This window comes from Dama dama, chromosome 18 (genome assembly GCF_033118175.1).
Source record: "Dama dama isolate Ldn47 chromosome 18, ASM3311817v1, whole genome shotgun sequence".
Taxonomy (NCBI): domain Eukaryota; kingdom Metazoa; phylum Chordata; class Mammalia; order Artiodactyla; family Cervidae; genus Dama; species Dama dama.
Window position 1 is genome coordinate 77,312,934 of NC_083698.1, and position 21,445 is coordinate 77,334,378.

Consider the following 21,445-nt stretch of genomic DNA (forward strand, 5'->3'; position numbering starts at 1 on the left):
ACTGAATATCTTCTATAAGTAAGTCTCATTAACAGTTTTTGAAAAAAAAAAAAAGCAGACACTATTTTTTTAGTCCACTAGGGAAGTAACACCACCACCACTTATTTTTCAAAGCTTCTACTTTAATGTGGTTAATAAGATAATAAACGGTAAAGTCATCAGACTTATAAATAATTTTCATGTGAAATCACGGGTAATTTTAAATATCTGATGCTATCAAAATATTATTAGATAGATAAGGTGTTTTAAGGGAGATTCAGAAATGGAAGTATCACACAACTTGCTGGAAGACTAAATGAGTATATTTTATCTGGCAAAAGTAAAATATAATATTTGAAAGTCCAACAACTAATCTTAATATAATTAATACAACATATTCAATGATCAGAATTAATCAAGCAGTTATTATGAAAGTTTTTTATGTTTTAAGGCATATAAAACACAAAAGTTTAAAATAATGATACCTGTCTTTAAATAACTATAATTCTAGCTCTAGTGAAAAGACAAGAACACAAAAAGACCAGCCCTAAGGAGGCAATTTTAATTCCGAATATAATTTCATCTAGAACATGGACAAGCAGCAACAGGTGACTCTCCCATTCATACCCTGCATGCTGCTGCTGCTAAGTCGCGTCAGTCGTGTCCGACTCTGTGCGACCCCAAAGACGGCAGCCCACCAGGCTCCCCCATCCTTGAGATTCTCCAGGCAAGAAGACTGGAGTGGGCTGTCATTTCCTTCTCCAGTGCATGAAAGTGAAAAGCTAAGTGAAGTCGCTCAGTCATATCCGACTCTTAGCGACCCCGTGGCTGCAGCCTACCAGGCTCCTCTGTCCATGGGATTTTCCAGGCAAGAGTACTGGAGTGGGGTGCCACTGCCTTCTCCCATACCCTACATAAGTTTGGGAAAATTTAGTTTTGGCTTTAATGGCAATCTTATGAAAAGCCTCTAGATGGCGATATTGTCTTCAAATGTTTAAAAATCTTTTATTCATGTTAACTTTCAGAACTAAGAAATAATACATGTTTTTCAATAAACTATAAATATCTTAGATATTTGAAATCCTTTATCTTAAAAGTTGAGAATAACGAAATATAGAGAGATTAACTGACTTGTTCAATATTCCATAACTGGTAAAACGGCAATGCCAGGCCTAGAGCCAAAGTTTCCTGATTTAGGCCTAAAGATTTTGAGTTCTTAGCATTAAAGAAGTAAATGTTCTAAGCTATAGATTCTTCTCTAAAAGTGAAATTAATTTCAACTTATATACAAACTGTATCTTTTTCTTCATATAAGTCAATCACATAAAGAGAAAAAGATACCCCATTACTTGGAAAAGCACTGGGGCCAAGACCTAGTAAAATAAACACTCAGAAAGAGGGTTTATCATTGTGGCTGAAAGTTTTGGGAAAAGTTAGACCTAAATAAGCTACTAAAAAACTGAATGGATACGAAAAAATGGGGCAAAACCTCGCATTCTCAAGTTCTTTTTTTCCCCCAAGGCCAAATAAGGCAAAGCATTAATACTGATGTTCAAAATGAGAAAATGATTCTTCAACTTTAAAAGAATTCTTTTCTTCCAAGTTTTAGCCCAGTGGTTCACCTTTTTTCTACTGCAGCACACAGGACAGAAGAGATTCACATTGGTCACCCTCTACTTCATGTTCAATTCCTACACACTAGCTGTAGCTCTGTCTGGTTTTTCTCACTCAAAAAAAGGCATACCAAATCAAATTACAGTGATAAGCTGAAATTTGCTCTATTTTAAAACAAAAAACCCTAGGATAATTTCTTGAATATTTCATTCTATCTGTAATAGCTAATTACACTCAGAAAGTTTTTCAAAATTATCTTAACATTTGGATCGGGGTATTATGGTTTCTTTCTGGTTCTAATAACAAAGAAATGTGGATGAAAATCATTTGCTTTATATTTCAAAAAATATCTAGAGAATTTGGGAAAATACAGTGAATCTGCTAAAGGCAGTGAATTTCAGTATTATTAAAATTTACTAGAATAATATGTTTTAAGTCATTCCATTAAGTTAAGCCTACTTCTTTACTGATTTTAAAGAAATCGGAATTATTTGAATCTGAAAAAAATATTTTTTTAAAACTACATAACCCTGAAGTATAGGATATCTGCTTGTAAAACAAAATGATACACCAACTTTTTAACTTGCAAATTTGAATAAGCAGAAATTTTCAGTGTACACTACCTGAAGATGCAAAGTTATGGGATTTTAAATTTTCAATTCAGCAAGACAATGAGGACCAAGCCTCAGTTAACACGACAAACTCCTGACACTCCACTGAAACCCAACATTCCATTAAAAAAAAAAATTCAATGGGAGAGTGGATTCAGACATAAAATTTGGCTCTATAGGTTTTCTGGAACATACTTATTCCAATAAGGACAAATATCTACATAAAAAGAATCATCAGATGGAAAATGGTAATTTAGCTGTTCTCCATCTCCACTGAAACCTAACATGAAAACAAGAGGAACAGGATTTATAGTCAAAGTATGAGAGACATATACTTGTATTAAGAAAGGATAACCAAACTACAATGAAATCTCAGTGAACCAGCTATGCAAGTGAAGTTTTGGATTAAATACACTTATGAACCTATATATTTTTTTCCTTCAAATTCTATCAAGAGGCATTATTATATATGATGGAAAGAATAAACAACTGGAAGTTGGAAACTTCAAGCTTCATACTCTAGATGATATTAACAAATACTTTTGAATATTTCAAGTCACTTAATCCTTTCTGGGTCTGTTTCCTCAAATGGAAATGAAGCTGTTAAGCTCTAAAACAACTTAAGCAAACAAGCAAAAGCATACAACCTTTCCTTTAAATATTAATTAGGTAAAACAAATAAAGGCAGAAAAGCTAGGGCTAAAGTACATATAGGGGACTGGAACACTGTCCATTACAACCTGTCCATACCATGGTCTGAGGTTAAAAAGAACTCTAACATATCCCAAACAAACCATTTAAAAACCTCTAAATTCTAAAAATAATTTTCAGAATTATGTTACGGGCACTACAAGATTAAAATATAAACCAATTTTTAATTCTAAAAAAAGTATTTTTAAAAAAAATTTTTTCAAGTAACCAGAAACTGGCAGTCAGTGAACATAAACACCTGTTGTTAAGAATTCCAAATTAACTGACACTTTACTATATCCAATTATTACACCAAATAAATTACAGAACTGTCATAGAGAATTTACATATATAACATGTATCAATATAAATAATAGTTATAATATGTAATTATATAATTGTTGCATATAATTTATATATTATATATAATGATTATATATAATAATAACATATCAACATATAATAATAATAATATAAAGAAACAACACTGAGAAGAAAAGAATGGGCTAAACTGGAGATATTAAACCCGGTTAAATTCATTGTTTATCACCATAAGCTGCACTATTTCAGAAAGATATTTTATTTTGAAATTCCGTATTATTCTTCTGAGAATAATCCCAGTAAGACAAGTCATATTTCAGTACCACCATCTCTTGGAGCTAAATGGGATACAAATCCCAACCTTAGCCAGAGAGACTCCACACAAAGAAGTAGGTTGTTTAAGTAAAAGGTTCTAAGGAATTTTAAAAAAACAGACACAACTACAGATATAACTATTGTTAAAAATGTTTAAGGAAGTTCAAAATAATAATTAAAACAAAAAAATAAGCTTAAACATGTAACATAAAGAGCATTTACTAAGATTTTTCATTAAACACAAAATCACAAACATCTTAACATCTAGATGTGCATTAGAAATTTAAGTATGAATTCTTTTTTAAAAATTCCTAAGCTCACTTAAGAAACTTTTAAAAGAAAATTATATTTAACCTCTAGATATTAAAAATATCTTTTATTTTTACATTGATTTAATGTACAAATTCTTATAAATAAAAGTAAATCCAACATGATATAAAACTTCATTATTTCATGTATTTAACCATGAAAAGAAAATTTCCCTTTTGTTAAAAAAATAAACTATCAATAAGGTATTCTTAATATAGCTTCTAAATCTGGTCACTAATGTCTACAATATTCATTTGAAAATATTCTTACCTTTCTTCTGAGCTATATAATCGAGCAAGTCCAAAATCTGCAAGTTTTATCTGTCCTCTGATGGAAGTAAGATAAAATGAACAAAAACTATTAGTTTACTCTGAATTGATGGCACACATTCTCTTCTATTTCTAGAACTAACTAGTAACTCTGATTACACTGCAGACCCAAGGCTCTATAGGAAAAGACAAATAGATACGCTCACAACAATATAAGGCAAAAAAATCAGTACTTTTCTTTGGATAATTTCAGCTACTATTACAGCAGTACTATTATTACATATATTATTATACATAAAAGCACTAATATAACAAGTTTCTCAGTATTATCCAGTTCCTATTTAGAAAAGTATACTTCAATGAAAATTAACAAAGTGAAGTAACTTGTATTACTTCAGTAATAATACAGATTACCTGTTCAATTCCAGCCAAAAATGCACAAAACCAGACCACATCATTTTAAATTTATGTTTAATTTTCCAGTTCTTAAGAGTGACTAGGTGCTCTACAGAATACTTCCTATTAACTAAAATCAGGATCAGGCATGCCTCACTTTAACAAACAGTAGCAATTACAACAGAATTATCAGAGTTCAGGTTATGCTACCAGTAAAATATTTAACATAAACTTTGAATATATATGTAGGTACATATGTTACATGTATATAACACCTGAAAAATAGTTCACCTAAAAAGTGTGATGACTTTTTTAAAAAAATTCAAATTAAGAAAGATTCTAAAATCCATTTTTAATCTAAAACTAAATATTATTAGAAGAAACATTCATATTATTTGGAAGACTATCACACAAGAAGGTCAACTAAGTGTTGGGAGCCAGGAGGTGCTTATAATGCTCAGTAGTCTTCCTGTCCCTTTCTCTCCTCCACTGAGGTATGACAGTTGTTATTCAGCAACAACAAAAGGAGGGGTTAAATAGTTTCCCCAAGTTCACTAAAACTAGTATATAGTTTATGGATACTAGCATATAGCTTCAAACTACTCCGTGGATTCAAACTCAAGCCTTTATCACTCCTAAATCCCTGTAAGGTTAAACAAACTCTAAAGTTCTTTAGAGGTCTGATCCACTTAATTCTATTAAATTGCTTAGATTGAGGAGATGGAATGTCAACAAGTCAACAAAGTTTACCTTACATACATTACAAACTATTACTGGAATTTAATTAACTGAAGTATATTTAACACAACTTCAGATGTAGTCCAAACTGCAATACTGATTATGTTAAAAATATTTTAAGCAATAAAAAACTAATTTTTAAATCTCAAGGTAGACAATATATGATTCATTTTAAACATATATGTCAAACTTTTATCATACCTATTGTTTAGAAGAATATTTGAACATTTGATATCTCGATGCAAAAAGTTCTTCTTATGACAATAATCCAGACCTTCCATGAGCTGTCTCATAAATGACTTTATGTGATTTTCATTAAAATGAACCAAGCCTGATTCCAACAGTCCCATCAGATCATGGTCCATATATTCAAACACCAGATAAAATGCACCTAAGGACAACAATAATTAATACATTAAAGATTTTATTCTTATAACTTTACCATAGGTTCAAAATTTTTAAAAAATAAAGAGCTGGGGAGAAAACTAATCCTTTAAAAGAACTGGTATTTTTGTCATTTAATAATGTTTACTCTCTTCTCTCTGAATCTAGTATCAATAACATCCCAAGGAGATATCTAACCAACTTTCTTCCCCTAAAGAAAATTGCTATGATATAAAATCAACACAGCTAATTTCCACACTGCATAGTTTCTGGGTATGATTAATATAAAATCAATTCTTAGCTGTTTTACTTACTGAACAAACTGTTTCTTGGCAAAAGCCAAAAACAATCAGTATAGTTCATCAAAGAAAATTTAAAGATGTTACAAGAGTTACTTTTAATAAAAAAATAGTCTGGGTCCAGTTGGGCTTTATATGGGCTTCTAGTAAGTCTTTAATAAATGTAAAATTTAATTATTTTATACAGCTCCAGAGTATGTGAAAGCATACAAATTACAGCTTAATTTTGTTAAACAACTTATTAATCCTACTACTAAAACATACAACAGCACATACCACATACACATGATACAAATGATAAATTCAAAATTCTTAAACGAAACTTGCACAAACTGAATCCAAAGCTATTATCTAACACATCTCACTCAAGCAGTTTAATTTACCAATTCAAGACTGAAAAAGCTAATAAAATTCCATACATCTATCTTTCAAAGTAAAAAAGCCATCAATACACCAAATAGACATCAAAATATAATCATAATCAGTTCCTGAAGAAAAACAGAGCAAAGGGAACTCCCTGTCAGCCCAGTGGTCAGAACTGGGCAATTTCACAGCAGGGCCGAGGTTTAAGCCGTGCTCTGGGGGTCCTGTAAGTCACACGGCAAGGCCAAAAAACAAAAATAAAAAAACAACTAAAGCAAAGATTTCATAGTAACCTTGCAATAGGATATTTTCTTTACAACGGTATTTCCCTGAAATAATTACTCTCGTATTTAACAGTAAAATGCCAGGTGTTGTACACAAGACAAGAATGTTCATTATTACTAACTGCTCCAGAACTTAGTAAGTAAAATTAGAAACAAACATTGAAAGTGACAAAAACAAGATTACTGGTAGAAGAGATGACAACCTCTGCAGATCCAAAAGAATTTTTAAAAAAGAAAAAGACACATCAGAAAAATTGTATACAAAAAAGGTTAGTCCAGGGGCTTCCCTTGTGGCTCAGCTGCTAAAGAATCTGGCTGCAATGAGGGAGACCTGGGTTCGTTCCACGGGTTGAGAAGATCCCCTGGAGAAGGGAAAGGCTACCTACTCCAATATTCTGGCCTGGAGAATTCCATGGACTATAGTGTCTATGGAGTTGCAAAGAGTCAGACAGGACTGAACGACTTTCACTTTCACACACAAAAAGACTTCTTACATGCCAGCAACAATTAGAACTTAAAATCGGAACAATTAGAAAGTACAATTTAAATGACTCCACAATAGAAGAAGAAATACTAAAAATGCCACATGGACATCAACAGATGGTCAACACCAAAATCAGACTGATCATATTTTTTGCAGCCAAAGATGCAGAAGCTCTATACAGAAGCAAAAACAAGACCAGGAGCTGACTATGACTCAGATCATGAACTCCTTATTGCCAAATTCAGAATAAAACTGAAGAAAGTGGGGAAAACCACTAGACCATTTAGGTATGATCCAAATCAAATCCCTTATGACTGTACAGTGGAAGTGAGAAATAGATTTAAGGGACCAGATCTGATAGACAGAGTGCCTGATGAACTATGGACGGAGGTTCGTGACATCGTACAGGAGACAGGAATCAAGACCATCCCCAAATAAAAGAAATGCAAAAAAGCAAACTGGCTGTCTGAGGCCTTACAAATAGCTGTGAAAAGAAGAGAAGCAAAAAGTAAAGGAGAAAAGGAAAGATATTCCCATTTCAGTGCAGAGTTCCAAAGAATAGCAAGGAGAGATAAGAAAGCCATCCTCATCGATCAATGCAAAGAGAGGAAAACAACAGAATGGGAAACACTAGAGATCTCTTCAAGAAAATTAGAGATTCCAAGGGAACATTTCTTGCAAAGAAGGGCACAATAAAGGACAGAAATTGTATGGACCTACCAGAAGCAGAAGATATTAAGAAGAGGTGGCAAGAATACACAGAAGAACTATATAAAAAAGATCTTCACGACCCAGATAATCATGATGGTGTGATCACCCACCTAGAGCCAGACATCCTGGAATGTGAAGTCAAGTGGGCCTTCGGAAGCATCAACACAAACAAAGCTAGTGGAGGAGATGGAATTCCAGTGAAGCTATTTCAAATCCTAAAAGATGATGCTGTGAAAGTGCTGCACTCATTATGCCAGAAAATTTGGAAAACTCAGCAGTGGCCACAGGACTGGAAAAGGTCAGTTTTCATTCCAATCCCAAAGAAGGGCAATGCCAAAGAATGCTCAAACTACTGCACAATTGCACTTATCTCACATGCTAGTAAAGTAATGCCCAAAATTCTCCAAGCCAGGCTTTAACAGCACGTGAACCATGAACTTACAGATGTTCAAGCTGGTTTTAGAAAAGGCAGAGAAACCAGAGATCAAACTGCCAACATCTGCTGGATCATCGAAAAAAAAAAGAGTTCCAGAAACACACCCATTTCTACTTTATTGATTATGCCAAAGCCTTTGACTCTATGGATCACAATAAACTGGAAAATTCTGAAGGAAATGGGAATACCAGACCACGCGACCTGCCTCTTGAGAAACCTGTATGCAGGTCAGGAAGCAACAGTTAGAACTGGACAAGGAACAATGAATGGGCCAGATCCAAATAGGGAAAGGTGTACATGAAGCCTGTATATTGTCACCCTGCTTATTTAACTTAAATGCAAAGTACATCATGGGAAACGCTGGGCTGGATGAAGCACAAGCTGGAATCACAAGCTGGAATCCCCTAGCACAAGCTAGGAGAAACATCAATAACCTCAGATATGCAGATGACCCCACCCTTACGGCAGAAAGCAAAGAAAAACTAAACAGCCTCTTGATCAAAGTAAAAGAGGAGAGTGAAAAAGTTGACTTAAAACACAAATTCAGAAAACTAAGATCATGGCATCTGGTCCCATCACTTCATGACAAATAGATGGGGAACGGTGGAAACAGTGACAGGCTTTATTTTGGGGGTCTCCAAAATCACTGCAGATGGGGACTGCAGCCATGAAATTAAAAGACACTCACTCCTTGGAATAAAAGTTATGAGCAACCGAGACAGCATATTAGAAAGCAGAGACATTACTTTGCCAACAAAGGTCCATCTAGTCAAACCTATGGTTTTTCCAGTAGTCATGTATGGATGTGAGAGTCGAACTATAAAGAAAGCTGAAAATGGGGAAAAAAAAGAAAAGAAAAAAAGAAAGCTGAGCACAGAAGAATTGATGCTTTTGAACTGTGGTGTTGGAGAAGACTCTTGAGAGAGTCCCTTGGACTGCAAGGAGATCCAACCAGTCCATCCTAAAGGAAATCAGTCCTGAATATTCATTGGAAGAACTGATGTTGAAGCTGAAACTACAATACTCTGGCCACCTGAATGGAAGAGCTGACTCATTTGAAAAGACTCTGATGCTGGGAAAGACTGAAGGCGGGAGAAGAAGGGACAACAGAGGATGAGACGGTTAGATGGCATCACCGACTCGATGGACATGACTTTGAGTAAACTCCGGGAGTTGGTGATGGACAGGGAGGCCTGGCATGCTTCAGTCCATGGGGTCGCAAAGAGTCCATGGGGACACGACTGAGCAACTGAACTGAACCAAGAAAAGACCAGGACAACAATAAAAAATGAAAAATTAATGAACTGTCAATATGCAGATGCCTATGTATTTAAGCTCACCATTAATCAAAATATACAAATCATATACCACTTTTAACTAAGAGGAAAATATTTCCAAAGGAAAATTACACAGTATTAACATAGGTATGACGTAAACATACACTGTTATATGCTGCCAGTAGTAAACCTGCATACTTACAAAACATAATTTGACAAAGGCACCCACAGCTTTGAAAATCCTGTGCCCTTTAACATAGCAAGGGCTTTTATAGATATTTAGCACAAGGAAATAAAGACATAAAAGATTTTTCTGTAAGCATGTTCACTAAAAGCAATATAACAACACCTAAAAACATTAAGCCAAAAAAAAAAAAACCCACAAACAGGTATTATGGTACATCTATACCATACCATGCACTCTGAAAAATATTGCAGAAGTATGTTGCTGATATGGAAATATACTGATGATAATGAGTTAAAGTAGGTTATCAAAGATTATGCAGTTGATACCTCTATCTCACTATCTTTGATGGTATTACATAACACAGTTAATTATACAAAGAGTATCCAGAGTTGAACAGCCCAATACAGTGATTACTAGCTACATGTGGCTACCGCTCACTTGAAATGTGGATGGTCTAAATGTTCCTGAAGTATAATACATACATTGATTTCAAAAAGTCACTACAACAAGTAAAAAAATTAATATCTTGATAATTTGTTAAACTGTTTCCAAATGAAATAATTTATTGACATACTGGGTTAAATAAAAATATTAAACCTAACAGTTTTAAAAAATAAAACTAAAAAAATAAAAAATAAAATAAAATAAAACTAACAGATTGTGTTAAGTAAAACATAATGTCTTGCATTCTATTTCTACTTGTCTGACTCTTTGTGAGCCCCTGGACTGTAGCCCGCCAGGCTCCTCTGTCCACGGGGATGCTGCAGGCAAGAACACTAGAGTAGGTTGCCATGTCCTCCTCCAGGGATCTTCCCAACCCAGGGATTGAACCCAGGTCTCCTGCAATGCAGGCAGATTCTGTACTGTCTCAGCCACCAGGGAAGCCCATACTGAATTAAGAATAAGAAGTGAAACATAAGCGCTAAAACTATCCCCACATATAGATGACATGAACTTTTGTTTTCTGAAAAGACATACACATTCAATATAAAAAAAATTATTAAAAACCTTCTTGGATCATTTGACCCAAGAAGCCAGCCTCCAGGCTGTCAAATAATCAACTAACACTTTTGAAAGGTCCACACTAACAACTGAGACCTTCCCTCAACAGTGAATTACAATTTGCCAGCCATGTGAGAGAGCCAACCTGGAATAGATTCTCCAACCCTGGTTACACCTTCTACTGATGATGCCCCAGTCAACATTTCACTGCAATTTTATGAAAGAATTCAAGTTAAAACTGCCTAGCTAAGGTTCCCAAATTCCTGCCCACAGAAACTGCAAGAAAATAAGTTTCCAGCATCACTTTTGAAGTACACTTGCCAAAAATGTGAACTTACATCTCAATAATCACCTATAGCCAACTTCCACTTATAGGAAATACTATTAGAAGAACAAGCTCAGTCGCTCACTCATGTCTGACCCTTTGCGATCCCATGAACTGCAGCACGCCAGGCTTCCCTGTCTCTCATCAACTCCTGGAGCTTGCTCAAACTCATGTCCATTGAGTCGGTGATGCCATCCAACCATCTCAACCTCTGTCGTCCCCTTCTCCTTCTGCCTTCAATCTTTCCCAGCCTCAGGGTCTTCTCCAATGAGTCAGTTCTTCGCATCAGGTGACCAAAGTATTGGAGCTTCAGCATCAGTCCTTCCAATGAATATTCAGAATTGATTTCCTTATGATTAACTGGTTAGATCTCCTTGCAGTCCAAAGGACTCTCAACAGTCTTCTCCAACACCACAGTTCAAAAGCATCAATTCTTCTGCGCTCAGCTTTCTTTATGGTCCAACTCACATCCATACATGATTACTGGAAAAACCACAGCCTTGACTAGACAGACTTTTGTTGGCAAAGTAATGTCTCTGCTTTTTAATATGCTGTCTAGGTTGGTCATAACTTTTCTTCCAAGGAGCAAGCGTCTTTTAATTTCATGGCTACAGTCCCCATCTGCAGTGATTTTGCAGCCCAAGAAAATAAAGTCTCTCACTGTTTCCATTGTTTCTCCATCTATTTGCCATGAAGTGATGCAACCGGATGCCATAATCTTAGCTTCCTGACTATGGAGTTTTAAGCCAGCTTTTTCACTCTCCTCTTTTACTGTCATCAAGAGGCTCTTTAGTTCCTCTTTGCTTTCTGCCATAAGGGTGATGTCATCTGCATATCTGAGGTTATTGATGTTTCTCCTGGCAATCTTGCTTCTACCTTTTTGCTTCATCCAGCCAGGCATTTCACATGATTAACTCTACATATAAGTTAAATAAACATGTGACAATATACAGCAGTGACTATTCCTTTCCCAATTTGCAACCAGTCTTTTGTTGCATGTCTGGTTCTAACTGGTGCTTCTTGACCTGCATACAGATTTCTCAGGAGGTAGTTAAGGTGGTCTGGTATTCCCTTCTGTTGAAGAATTTTCCATAGTTTGTTGTGATCCACACAAATACTTTGGTGTAGTCAATAAAGTAGATTTTTATTCTGGAACTCTCTTGCTTTTTCTATGATACAATGGATGTTGGTAATTTGATCTCTGGTTTTCTGCCTTTTCTAAATCCAGCTTGAACATCTGAAAGTTCTCAGTTCATTTATTGTTGAAGCCTGGCTTGGAGAACTTTGAGCATTACTTTGTTGGCATGTGAGATGTGTACAATTGTGTGGTAGCTTGAACATTCTTTGACACTGCCCTTCTTTGGGATTGGAATGAAAATGACCTTTTCCAGTCCTGTGGCCATTGCTGAGTTTTCCAAATTTGCTGGCATATTGAGTGCAGCACTTTCACAGCATCATCTTCTAGGATCTTCAATGACTCAGCTGGAATTCCATCACCTCCACCAGCTTTGTTCATAGTGATGCTTCCTAAGGCCCACTTGACTTTGCATTCCAGAATGTCTAGCTCTAATTGAGTGAGCACACCATTGTTGATATCTGGGTCATGTAGGTCTTTTTCGTATAATTCTTCTGTGTAGTCTTGCCACCTCTTCCTAATATTTCTGCTTCTGTTAGGTCCATACCATTTCTGTCCTTTACCACCACCAAAGAAAGCATCTGTCAAACCCAAAGCATGGTCTATCCTTCAATCAACATTCGGTGCTCAGTCATGTCCCACTCTTTGTGACCCCATGGACCATAGCCCACAGGTTCCTCTGTCCATGGAATTCTCCAGGCAAGAATACTGGTGTGGGTTGTCATTTCCTCCTCCAGGGGATCTTCCCAACCCAGGGATCAAACTCCAATCTCCCGCATTGTGGGCAGATTCTTTACCATCTGAGTCACCAGGGGAGCAATAAGTAGAGCAAAAATTTTAAAAGCCAAGAGTAGATACTATAAATCACAAGAGACTTAAGACAATATTAACCACACAGTGCGCAGATCTCTTGCTTGCATCCAGATTCAAAGAAAGCCAATTATGAATAATATTTTTTGAGCCAACTAGGTAAATTTAAATATGGATTGTTTGGTAAAACAAGATTAGCAAAAATGTGATAACTGCTAAATGTAAGGGATGGGGACAGTGGGATTCATCATACTACTTTGTCTACTTTTAATTATGTTTGGGCATTTCAGTAATACTGAATTTTCTAAATGTCTGAAAAAACTAAATAAATGAAAAACATAGAAGACATTCCAGTTATCTTGAATTAAGGGATATATTTATTGTTCCCATATTTTTATTTTTCTTTTATCAAGGTTGCATATTTACATAGTTTTAGGCAAAGTTTCCAAACTCTGTGTCATGAAATCAATTTAGTAGGTCATGATCTACATTTCAAAAGCTTTTTTCTCTTGCTTGATATTTTTTATTTTGTAGTTAAACATAAAATCGCATGTAATAATATTTTTATATAGCATGCCAAGTAAAATTTCATTTTGGTAGGAATTTATATACATACATATGCTTAGAAAAATGTCCAATATCAAAATTCTAAGAGCAGTTTATCTCTGTGAGCAGATGGGTGATTTTTACTTTCTTCTTATGCTGCCATTTTCTGACTTTTCTATAAGGAACACAAATAATAAGTTTTAAATATATTAACAACTGGGCCTAGAATACAAATTTATAAGGAATAAGCAAATAACCCAAATGATAGAAAGGCAATATCACAAATAAAGATGCACTCAGGAAGCTGAAATGGTAGACAATGATGCTTCAGACCTCACTCTAATTGGGAAAGTACTAATCAAAAAAACAATGAGAAACCATTTTTACCTATCAGGCTGACAATATCCAGTGATGTCCAAATGAAAGGAAATTCATACACTGCTACAATTTTTTGACAAAGTAGGCTAACAAAAGAAAGTATCATTTGACCTGGATGTCACCCTTTTGGAAGTAACCTAAGGATATGACACAGCCAGCATGCAAGGATACATGTATAAACACATTTCTAGCAGTACTGTTAATAATGGGAAAAGATGGGGAAAACTCAGTGCCCATCAAGAAGAATGATTCAATCAGCCCAGTTTATGCATACCATGCCATATTATGCAGCTAGAAAAAGAAAGCTTTATCATCTTGGGATATGTTATATTCTTTAGTAAGACAAGTAAAATATGGAATAAATAAAAGTCATTACCACAGGGGGCTTATGGTGTTTGATCCAACAGTAAGGAGTTTGGAAGTTCCCACACCCATCCTCATAGCAAACAGCAAAACAAACTAAAATAACAAAACAAACTAAAATTCAACAGTTCTTAGATTATTAGAGAATTGGGGTCACAGAGCAAACCACTGCCCCCGAAACTGGCAAGAGAGACGGGCAGATACAGAGAATCGTCAATTCAGCAAAGCTCAGAAGCAGAAAATGCCACAACCACCATTACCAGCATAGGAAAGCCTAAATTATGATTGACAAATTACTGAAGACTCAGCATGAACAAATTTCAGTTAAAACTGCAGGGGTTCCAGTCTTAGGGAAGCCCCCCACCACTTCTGTGAATTTTATCACCAGGAACCCCACCAGGTTATCTATCACACTGAAAATCAAGTTGTTCTTCCAGGAAAGTGAGGGGAAAAACAGTCATGATGAAATATCCCTAAAGCGTTCTGTTCTTTAACAAGGTCTATCCTCAACAGAAACTATTCTACCAGAACCCAACCAACTGGGGTTCAATAAGAGCCTCATCAACCTAAGAAAAAGGAAATATCCAATTCCAGAACACTCTAATATTTGACTTAGGGTAAAGATACACTAAACTCCAGTGCCTTTTAGCATTCCTGTCTCACTTAAGAGGGAACAAAAACAGGAAAACAGGTAAATATGTCTTGAGGATAGAGACTCTAAAAAAACTGAGGCCAAATCATAGGACTACAGAACACTTCCCGTCCCCCTATAACTTACCATCATAAATAATAACAGGGTACTACAAAATAACTATGCATCTCAGACCTTATTTAAGAAGAAGTCTCCAGGGAAACCAAAAGACAACAGGGAAGGAAATTTTAGCCTCTGATACAGCTTCAGCAAACACCAAACAAAACCTAACTGCTAGCCAGATAAATATAAAACCTTACACTGAAAGTCAATTTATCTCATTTTCTTTTACTAAATACATTATATATGCCTTTCAACAGAAAATTACAAGGCATGCTAAAACACTGTCTGAATATGGAAAACCAAGCATAATGGAATTATCACACCAAGAATTTGAAAGTAACAGTGATTAATATTCTAAGGGCTCTTATGGAAAAAATAAACAACATGCAAGAACAGATGAGTACTGTAAGCAGAAAAATGGAAATTTCTAAGAAACAACCAAAAGGAAATGATGGAAATAAAAAATACTGTTAAGAGAAACAAAGAATGCCTTTGTTGGGTTCAGCAACACACGAAATTTAAGCAAGCAAAGAATCAATGAGCTTAAAAATATGTCAAAAGGAACTTCCAAAGGCTGAAATGCCAAGGAAAAAAAGAAAGTCCAAAAAAACATGGAACAATAACAACACAGATATAAATAGTAATACCAGAAACAAGTAAGGGAATGAGGAAGGAAGAAGGAGAAAGGGGATGGGGGAAGGACAGAAAAAAACCTAAAACTAATAATGATTGAAATTTCCCCAAATGATAAATATCCAACCACAAATCCAGGAAGCTTAAATATAAAGGAGGATAAATAACAAAACATCTACACCTAGGTCTATCACAGGCAACCTGCAGAGAATCAAAGACAAAAAGAAAATCTTGATAGAAGCCAGGAAAAAAAAAAAAACTTACCGATTTCTCCTCAGAAGCTATACAAGCAAGAAGAGAGTGAAATGAACTATTTATAAAGTGTTGAACAAAAAAAAAACTGACCAACTTAAATGAAGGTAGAATAAAATATTTTCCTTATTATTCACTGACCAAACAGTTAAGAGTCTGTATAAAGAAATAATAGCAAAAATGAGTTGAGTGATTACAGCTTGTGGATAAGTAAAATGAGTAACAATAATGTTATAAGGGATAGGAGGGAGGAAACAGGAATCCTCTGTTATGAGGTACCTAAAGATCCTTTGAAGGAGGGCATGGCAACCCAATCCAGTATTCATGCCTGGAAAATCTCATGGACAGAAGAACCTGGTGGACTATGGTCCACAGGGTCACAGACTGTCGGACACAAGTGAAGCATGAACGAATGCATACAACCTAAAGTCGTATAATTTTATTTTAAAGAGAACTTGGACCAATTGTAAATGTATATTGCAAACACAAGCTCAACTAAAAAAAAAAATTTTAAAGGATTTATATGCTCAGAAAAGAGAAGAAATAGAGTCATATAAAAAGACAAAGACAAGAGAAGGCAGCAAAAGAATAGAAGAAAAACAAGCAAGGGTAACTAACAGAAAACAAAACAAATTACAGTTGATAATAATTCAGCTACATCAACAAGTACTTTAAATGCCAATGGTCTAAAATATACCAATTATTCAGAGCAGAATGTTGTACTGAATTTTTAAAAAGGCCCAACCCAATTTTATGTTGTCTACAAAAAAATCCACTTTAAATGTAAAGACCCACAGAGTAATACTAAGCAAAAGAAAGCAGGAGAAACTATATTAAACTTCAGATGGAGCTGAGTTAAGAGCAAAAGAAGTTAACAGGAATAAAGTGGAGCATTACATAAGGAATGCTCATTACATAAAGGAATCAATTCTCCAAAACATAACAACCTAATGTGCATAATCCCAGCAACAGTGTCAAAACTCTCCATTGCAGTTGGACACTTCAAGACCCCTCTAAGATTAACTGGCAAATTCAATACAAAGAAATTAGTAAGAACATATTTGAACACCACTATTAGTCAGCTGGATCTAATTTATGTCTGTATAATACTTCAACAACAGCAGAATAAATACATCTTCTCAATTCCCCATGAAACATTCACCAAGACAAGACAGGCCCAGTTATACACATAAAGTACACTTAAGCAAATTTAAAAGAATAGAAATCATACAAAGTATGCCATCAGATCACAATGGAATTAAACTAGAAATCAGTAACAGAAAGATAGCTAGAAAACTGCAAAACACATTAAAAAAATTTTTTTTCTAAATAACAAGTGGGTTAAAGGAGAAATCTAAAAATTTATTTTTAAATATTTTGAAGTAAATAAAACACACTTTACCAAAACACTTGGGATACAGCAAAGCTGTTGCTTAGGGGAAAATTATAGCACTGAATATATGTATTAGAAAAGAACATCTAAAATCAATTACCTCTGCATCCACCCAAGGAACTAGAAAAAGAGCTAAGTAAGCAGAAGACAAATAATAAAAATTGAAACAGAAATCAGTGATACTGAAAATGGAAAATCAATACAAAAAGAAAAATCAGTGAAACTGAAAACTGATCCTCTGAAAAGAACAATATAATTGGTAAGGCTCTAACCAGGTTAACTAAGGAAAAAAAGAGAAAAAGTACAAATTACTAATATCAGAAATGAAAGAAGGGACACATCACTATTGTTCCCTCAAACATTAAAAGCATAGCAAAGGAATATATGAACAACTCTATGACCACAAATTTTATATACTAGATGAAATGAACCAACAACTAGAAAGACACAACCTACCAAAACTCACACAGTGAGAAACAGATCATCTTAATAGGTTCAAATCTATTACAGCAAATGAATCAATAATTAATAGCCTTTCGAAACAGAAAGCATAGACCAAACAGCTTGACTGGCGAATTCCATCAAACACTTAAGGAAGACATTGTATCAGTTCTCTACAATCTCTTCCAGAAAATACAAGAAGACCTACGAAATACTAGTTCCTAGCTCATTCCAAAAGGCCAGCATTACTCTAATTCCAAAACCAGACAACTGATCTTCAACAACAGAGCAAAGGCATTTTGGTGGAAAAATGGAGTCTTCAACAAAGGCTGCTTAACAAGTGAACATAGACATGCCAAGAACAAAAGAATCTAGATATAGACCTTAAACACTTCACAAAAAATAACTCAAGATGGATCATAGACCTAAGGGCAAAATGCAAAACTAAAAAACTCCTGCTGCTGCTAAGTCACTTCAGTCATGTCCGACTCTGCAACCCCATAGACAGCAGCCCACTACGCTCCTCTGTCCCTGGGATTCTCCAGGCAAGAATACTGGAGTGGGTTGCCATTTCCTTCTCCCAAAAAACTCCTAGAAGATAACAAAACAGAAAACCCCTGACAATGACACCAAAATTGCAACCAGGGGAAAAGAAATGGGGCTCTTGTGAAGGAAGCAGGATTTGATTAAAACTAAAAACTTCAGCTCTACAAAAGACACAAGAGAATAAAAAGACAAGTCAGACTGGGGAAGATCTTTTTAAAATGTATCTGATAAGGTCTGGTATACAACACATGTGCTTTCCTGGTGGCTCAAACAGTAAAGAATCTGCCTGCAATGTGGGAGACCTGGGTTCGACCCCTGGGGTGGGAAAATCCCCTAGAGAAGGGTATGGCAAGCCTTGCCTAGAGAATCCTCATGGACATGGGGTCGCAAAGAGTCTGACACAACCAAGTGACTAAGCACAGCACAGCACAAACGACACATACAGAGAAACATAAAAACTCAGTAATAAGAAAACAACAGTAGCAATGACAGACAAGAAGCCCTGAACAATGCAAATAGAGGGAAACAATAAAATGGGAAAGAGATCTCTTCAAGAAAATCAGAGATACCAAGAGAAAATTTCATGCAAAGATGACCACAACGAAGCACAGAAACGGCAAGGACCTAACAGAAGCGGAAGATGCTAAAAAGAGGTGGCAAGAATACATAGAAGAACTATACAAAAAAGGTCTTAATGACCCGCATAACCATGAAGGTGTGGTTACTCACCTTGAGCCAGACATCTTGAAGTGTGAAGTCAAATGGGCCTTAGGAAGCAAAACAAAGCTAGTGGAGGTGATGGAATTCCAGCTGAAGTATTTTAAAGCCTAAAAGATGAGGCTGTTAAAGTGCTGCACTCAATGTGTCAGGAAATTTGGAAAACTCAGCGTAGCCACAGGATTGGAAAAGGTCAATTTTCATTTCACTCCCAAAGAAAGGCAATGCCAAAGAATGTACAAACTACTATACAGTTGTATTCATTTCACATGCTAGCAAGGTGATGCTCAAAATCCTTCAAGTTAGGCTTCATCAAGTTAGGCTTCAGAAGTACCTGAATTAAGAACTTCTAAATGTACAAGTTGGATTTAGAAGAGCCAGAGGAACCAAAAATCAAATTGCCAAAATCAGCTGGATCACAGAGAAAGCAAGGGAACTCCAGAAAAACATCTACTTATGCCTCACTAACTATGGAAAAGACTTTTGACTGTGTGGATCACAACAAACTATGGAAAATTTTTAAAGAGAGGGGAATACCAGACCATCTTACCTGTCTCCTGAGAAAGCTGTATGCAAGACAAGAAGCAAGAGTTAGAATCTAATGGCAGAAAGCAAAGAGGAACTAAACAGCCTCTTGATGAAGGTCAAAGAGAAGAATGAAAAAACTGGCTTAAAATTCAACATCCAAAAAACAAAAGATCATGGTATCTGGTCCCATCACTTCATGGCAAATAGATGGAGAAAAGTGGAAACAGTGACAGACTTTATTTTCTTGGGCTCCAAAATCACTGCGGATGGGGACTACAGCCAGGAAATTAAAAGACGCTTGCTCCTTGCAAGAAAAGATATGACAAACCTAAACAGTATATTAAAAAAAGATATCAACTTGCTGACAAAGGTCGGATAGCGAAAGCTATGGTTTTTCCAGTAGTCATGTATGGATGTGAGAGTTGGATCATAAAGAAGGCTGAGTGCCAAGGAACTGATGCTTTAGAACTGTGGTGCTGCTAGAGAAGACCTTTGAGAGTCCCTTGGACTGCAAGGAGATCAAACCAGTCGATCCTAAAGGAAATCAATCCTGAATATTCATTGGAAGGACTGATGCTGAAGCTCCAATAATTTGGCCACCTGATGTGATGAGCTGACTCACTGGAAAAGACCCTGATGCTGGGAAAGATTAAGGGCAAGAGAAGAGGATGACAGAAGATGAGATGGTTAGATACCATCACCAATTCAATGGATATGAATTTTAGCAAACTCCAGGAGACAGTGAAAGACAGGGACGCCTGGGGTGCTGAAGTTCATGGCATCATAAAGAGTCAGACACAACTTAGGGACTGAACAACAAGAAAACAAAAAGCCTAATTTAAAAATGAGTGAAAGATCTGAACAGATACCTCACCAAAGAAAAAACACAGATGGCAAATAAGTATACGAATATCATCATATTTCAACAGAGAAAGGCAAATTGAAACAACAATGTCATACATACTTAGAACGACAAAAATCTATAACGTTAACCATGCCAAATGCTGGTGAGGACATGGAACAACAAACTCACTCACTGCTTGTGGAAATGCAAATACAGCCACTTTTGAAGACAATTTGGAAATTTCTTACAAAAGCAAACATACTCTTACATACAATCCGGTAACTGCACCCCTTGATATCTACCTAAAGAGGTTTAAAACTTTTATTTACAAAGAAACTTTCACATGAATGCTTATAGCTGCTTTATTCCTAATTGTAAAAACTTGGAAGCAACCAAGATATCTCTTAGTAGGTGAATGGGTAAATACATTCAGACAATAGAACACTGATCAGCACTAAAAACAAATGAGGTACAAAGCTATGAAAATTCATGCAGCAAACTTAAATCTATATTACTAAGTGAAAGAAGCCCAACCTGTAAAGGCTACATACTGTGTATTTCCAACTTTGATGATATTCTGGAAGAGGTAAAACTATGCAGACAGTAAAAAAAAAATAAAATGAAATAAAACAAGTGTTTGTTAGGGATAGTGGTGGAGATGGGCAATGAAAGGTGGACACCAGGATTTTTAAGACAGTGAAACTACAGTGTGTGTGCGCACGCACGCTCTTGTTAGAGTCTCTGTGGGGCTTTCTGTGCCTTTGTCTTTATCTCTTTCTCTGTGTCCCTTTCTGTGGCTCTATCAAACTGTGCTTTTGTTGGATTCTGTGTCTCTGCTTGACTCACTGACTGCCTGGCTCTCTCGCTCTGTTCATATACTTAAATATAGTTTATTATTATTATTGAAATATAGTTTTTCTTATTATTTCTATTTCCATTTCTGTGCATAGACAGAGGTCTTGAAGGATATATAACAGGCTATTAACCCTGAGCTGGGCAAAATAGCAAGAGAAGGGAAATTAGTTTTTTCTTTATATATATTATTTCAATGATTATAAAAAAAATCATTTTATCTTTCTACTTCTTACAGAAGAACTTCATTTTCAAAAGG

At 35.6% G+C, this 21,445-nt stretch overlaps 1 protein-coding gene and 1 long non-coding RNA gene across 5 annotated transcripts in view; one reads left to right on the forward strand and one right to left on the reverse strand.

The window, feature by feature from the left end:
* CDK13 (cyclin dependent kinase 13) overlaps positions 1 to 21,445 on the reverse strand; it is a 125,211-nt gene that overhangs the window by 35,149 nt on the left and 68,617 nt on the right. For all 3 annotated transcript variants that reach the window (XR_009696729.1, XM_061165658.1, XM_061165657.1), the window contains exons 6-7: positions 5,444 to 5,633; positions 4,110 to 4,166 (exon numbers count right to left, since the gene is read on the reverse strand). Coding sequence is in view for 2 of the 3 variants with exons in the window: in XM_061165658.1 (XP_061021641.1) it covers positions 4,110 to 4,166; positions 5,444 to 5,633 (247 nt within the window). In the remaining variant the exon portion in view is untranslated. The remainder of the gene's footprint in view (positions 1 to 4,109; positions 4,167 to 5,443; positions 5,634 to 21,445) is intronic.
* Positions 1 to 21,445, forward strand: part of LOC133072418 (uncharacterized) — a 41,118-nt gene that overhangs the window by 10,134 nt on the left and 9,539 nt on the right. The gene's annotated exons all lie outside the window — the stretch shown is intronic.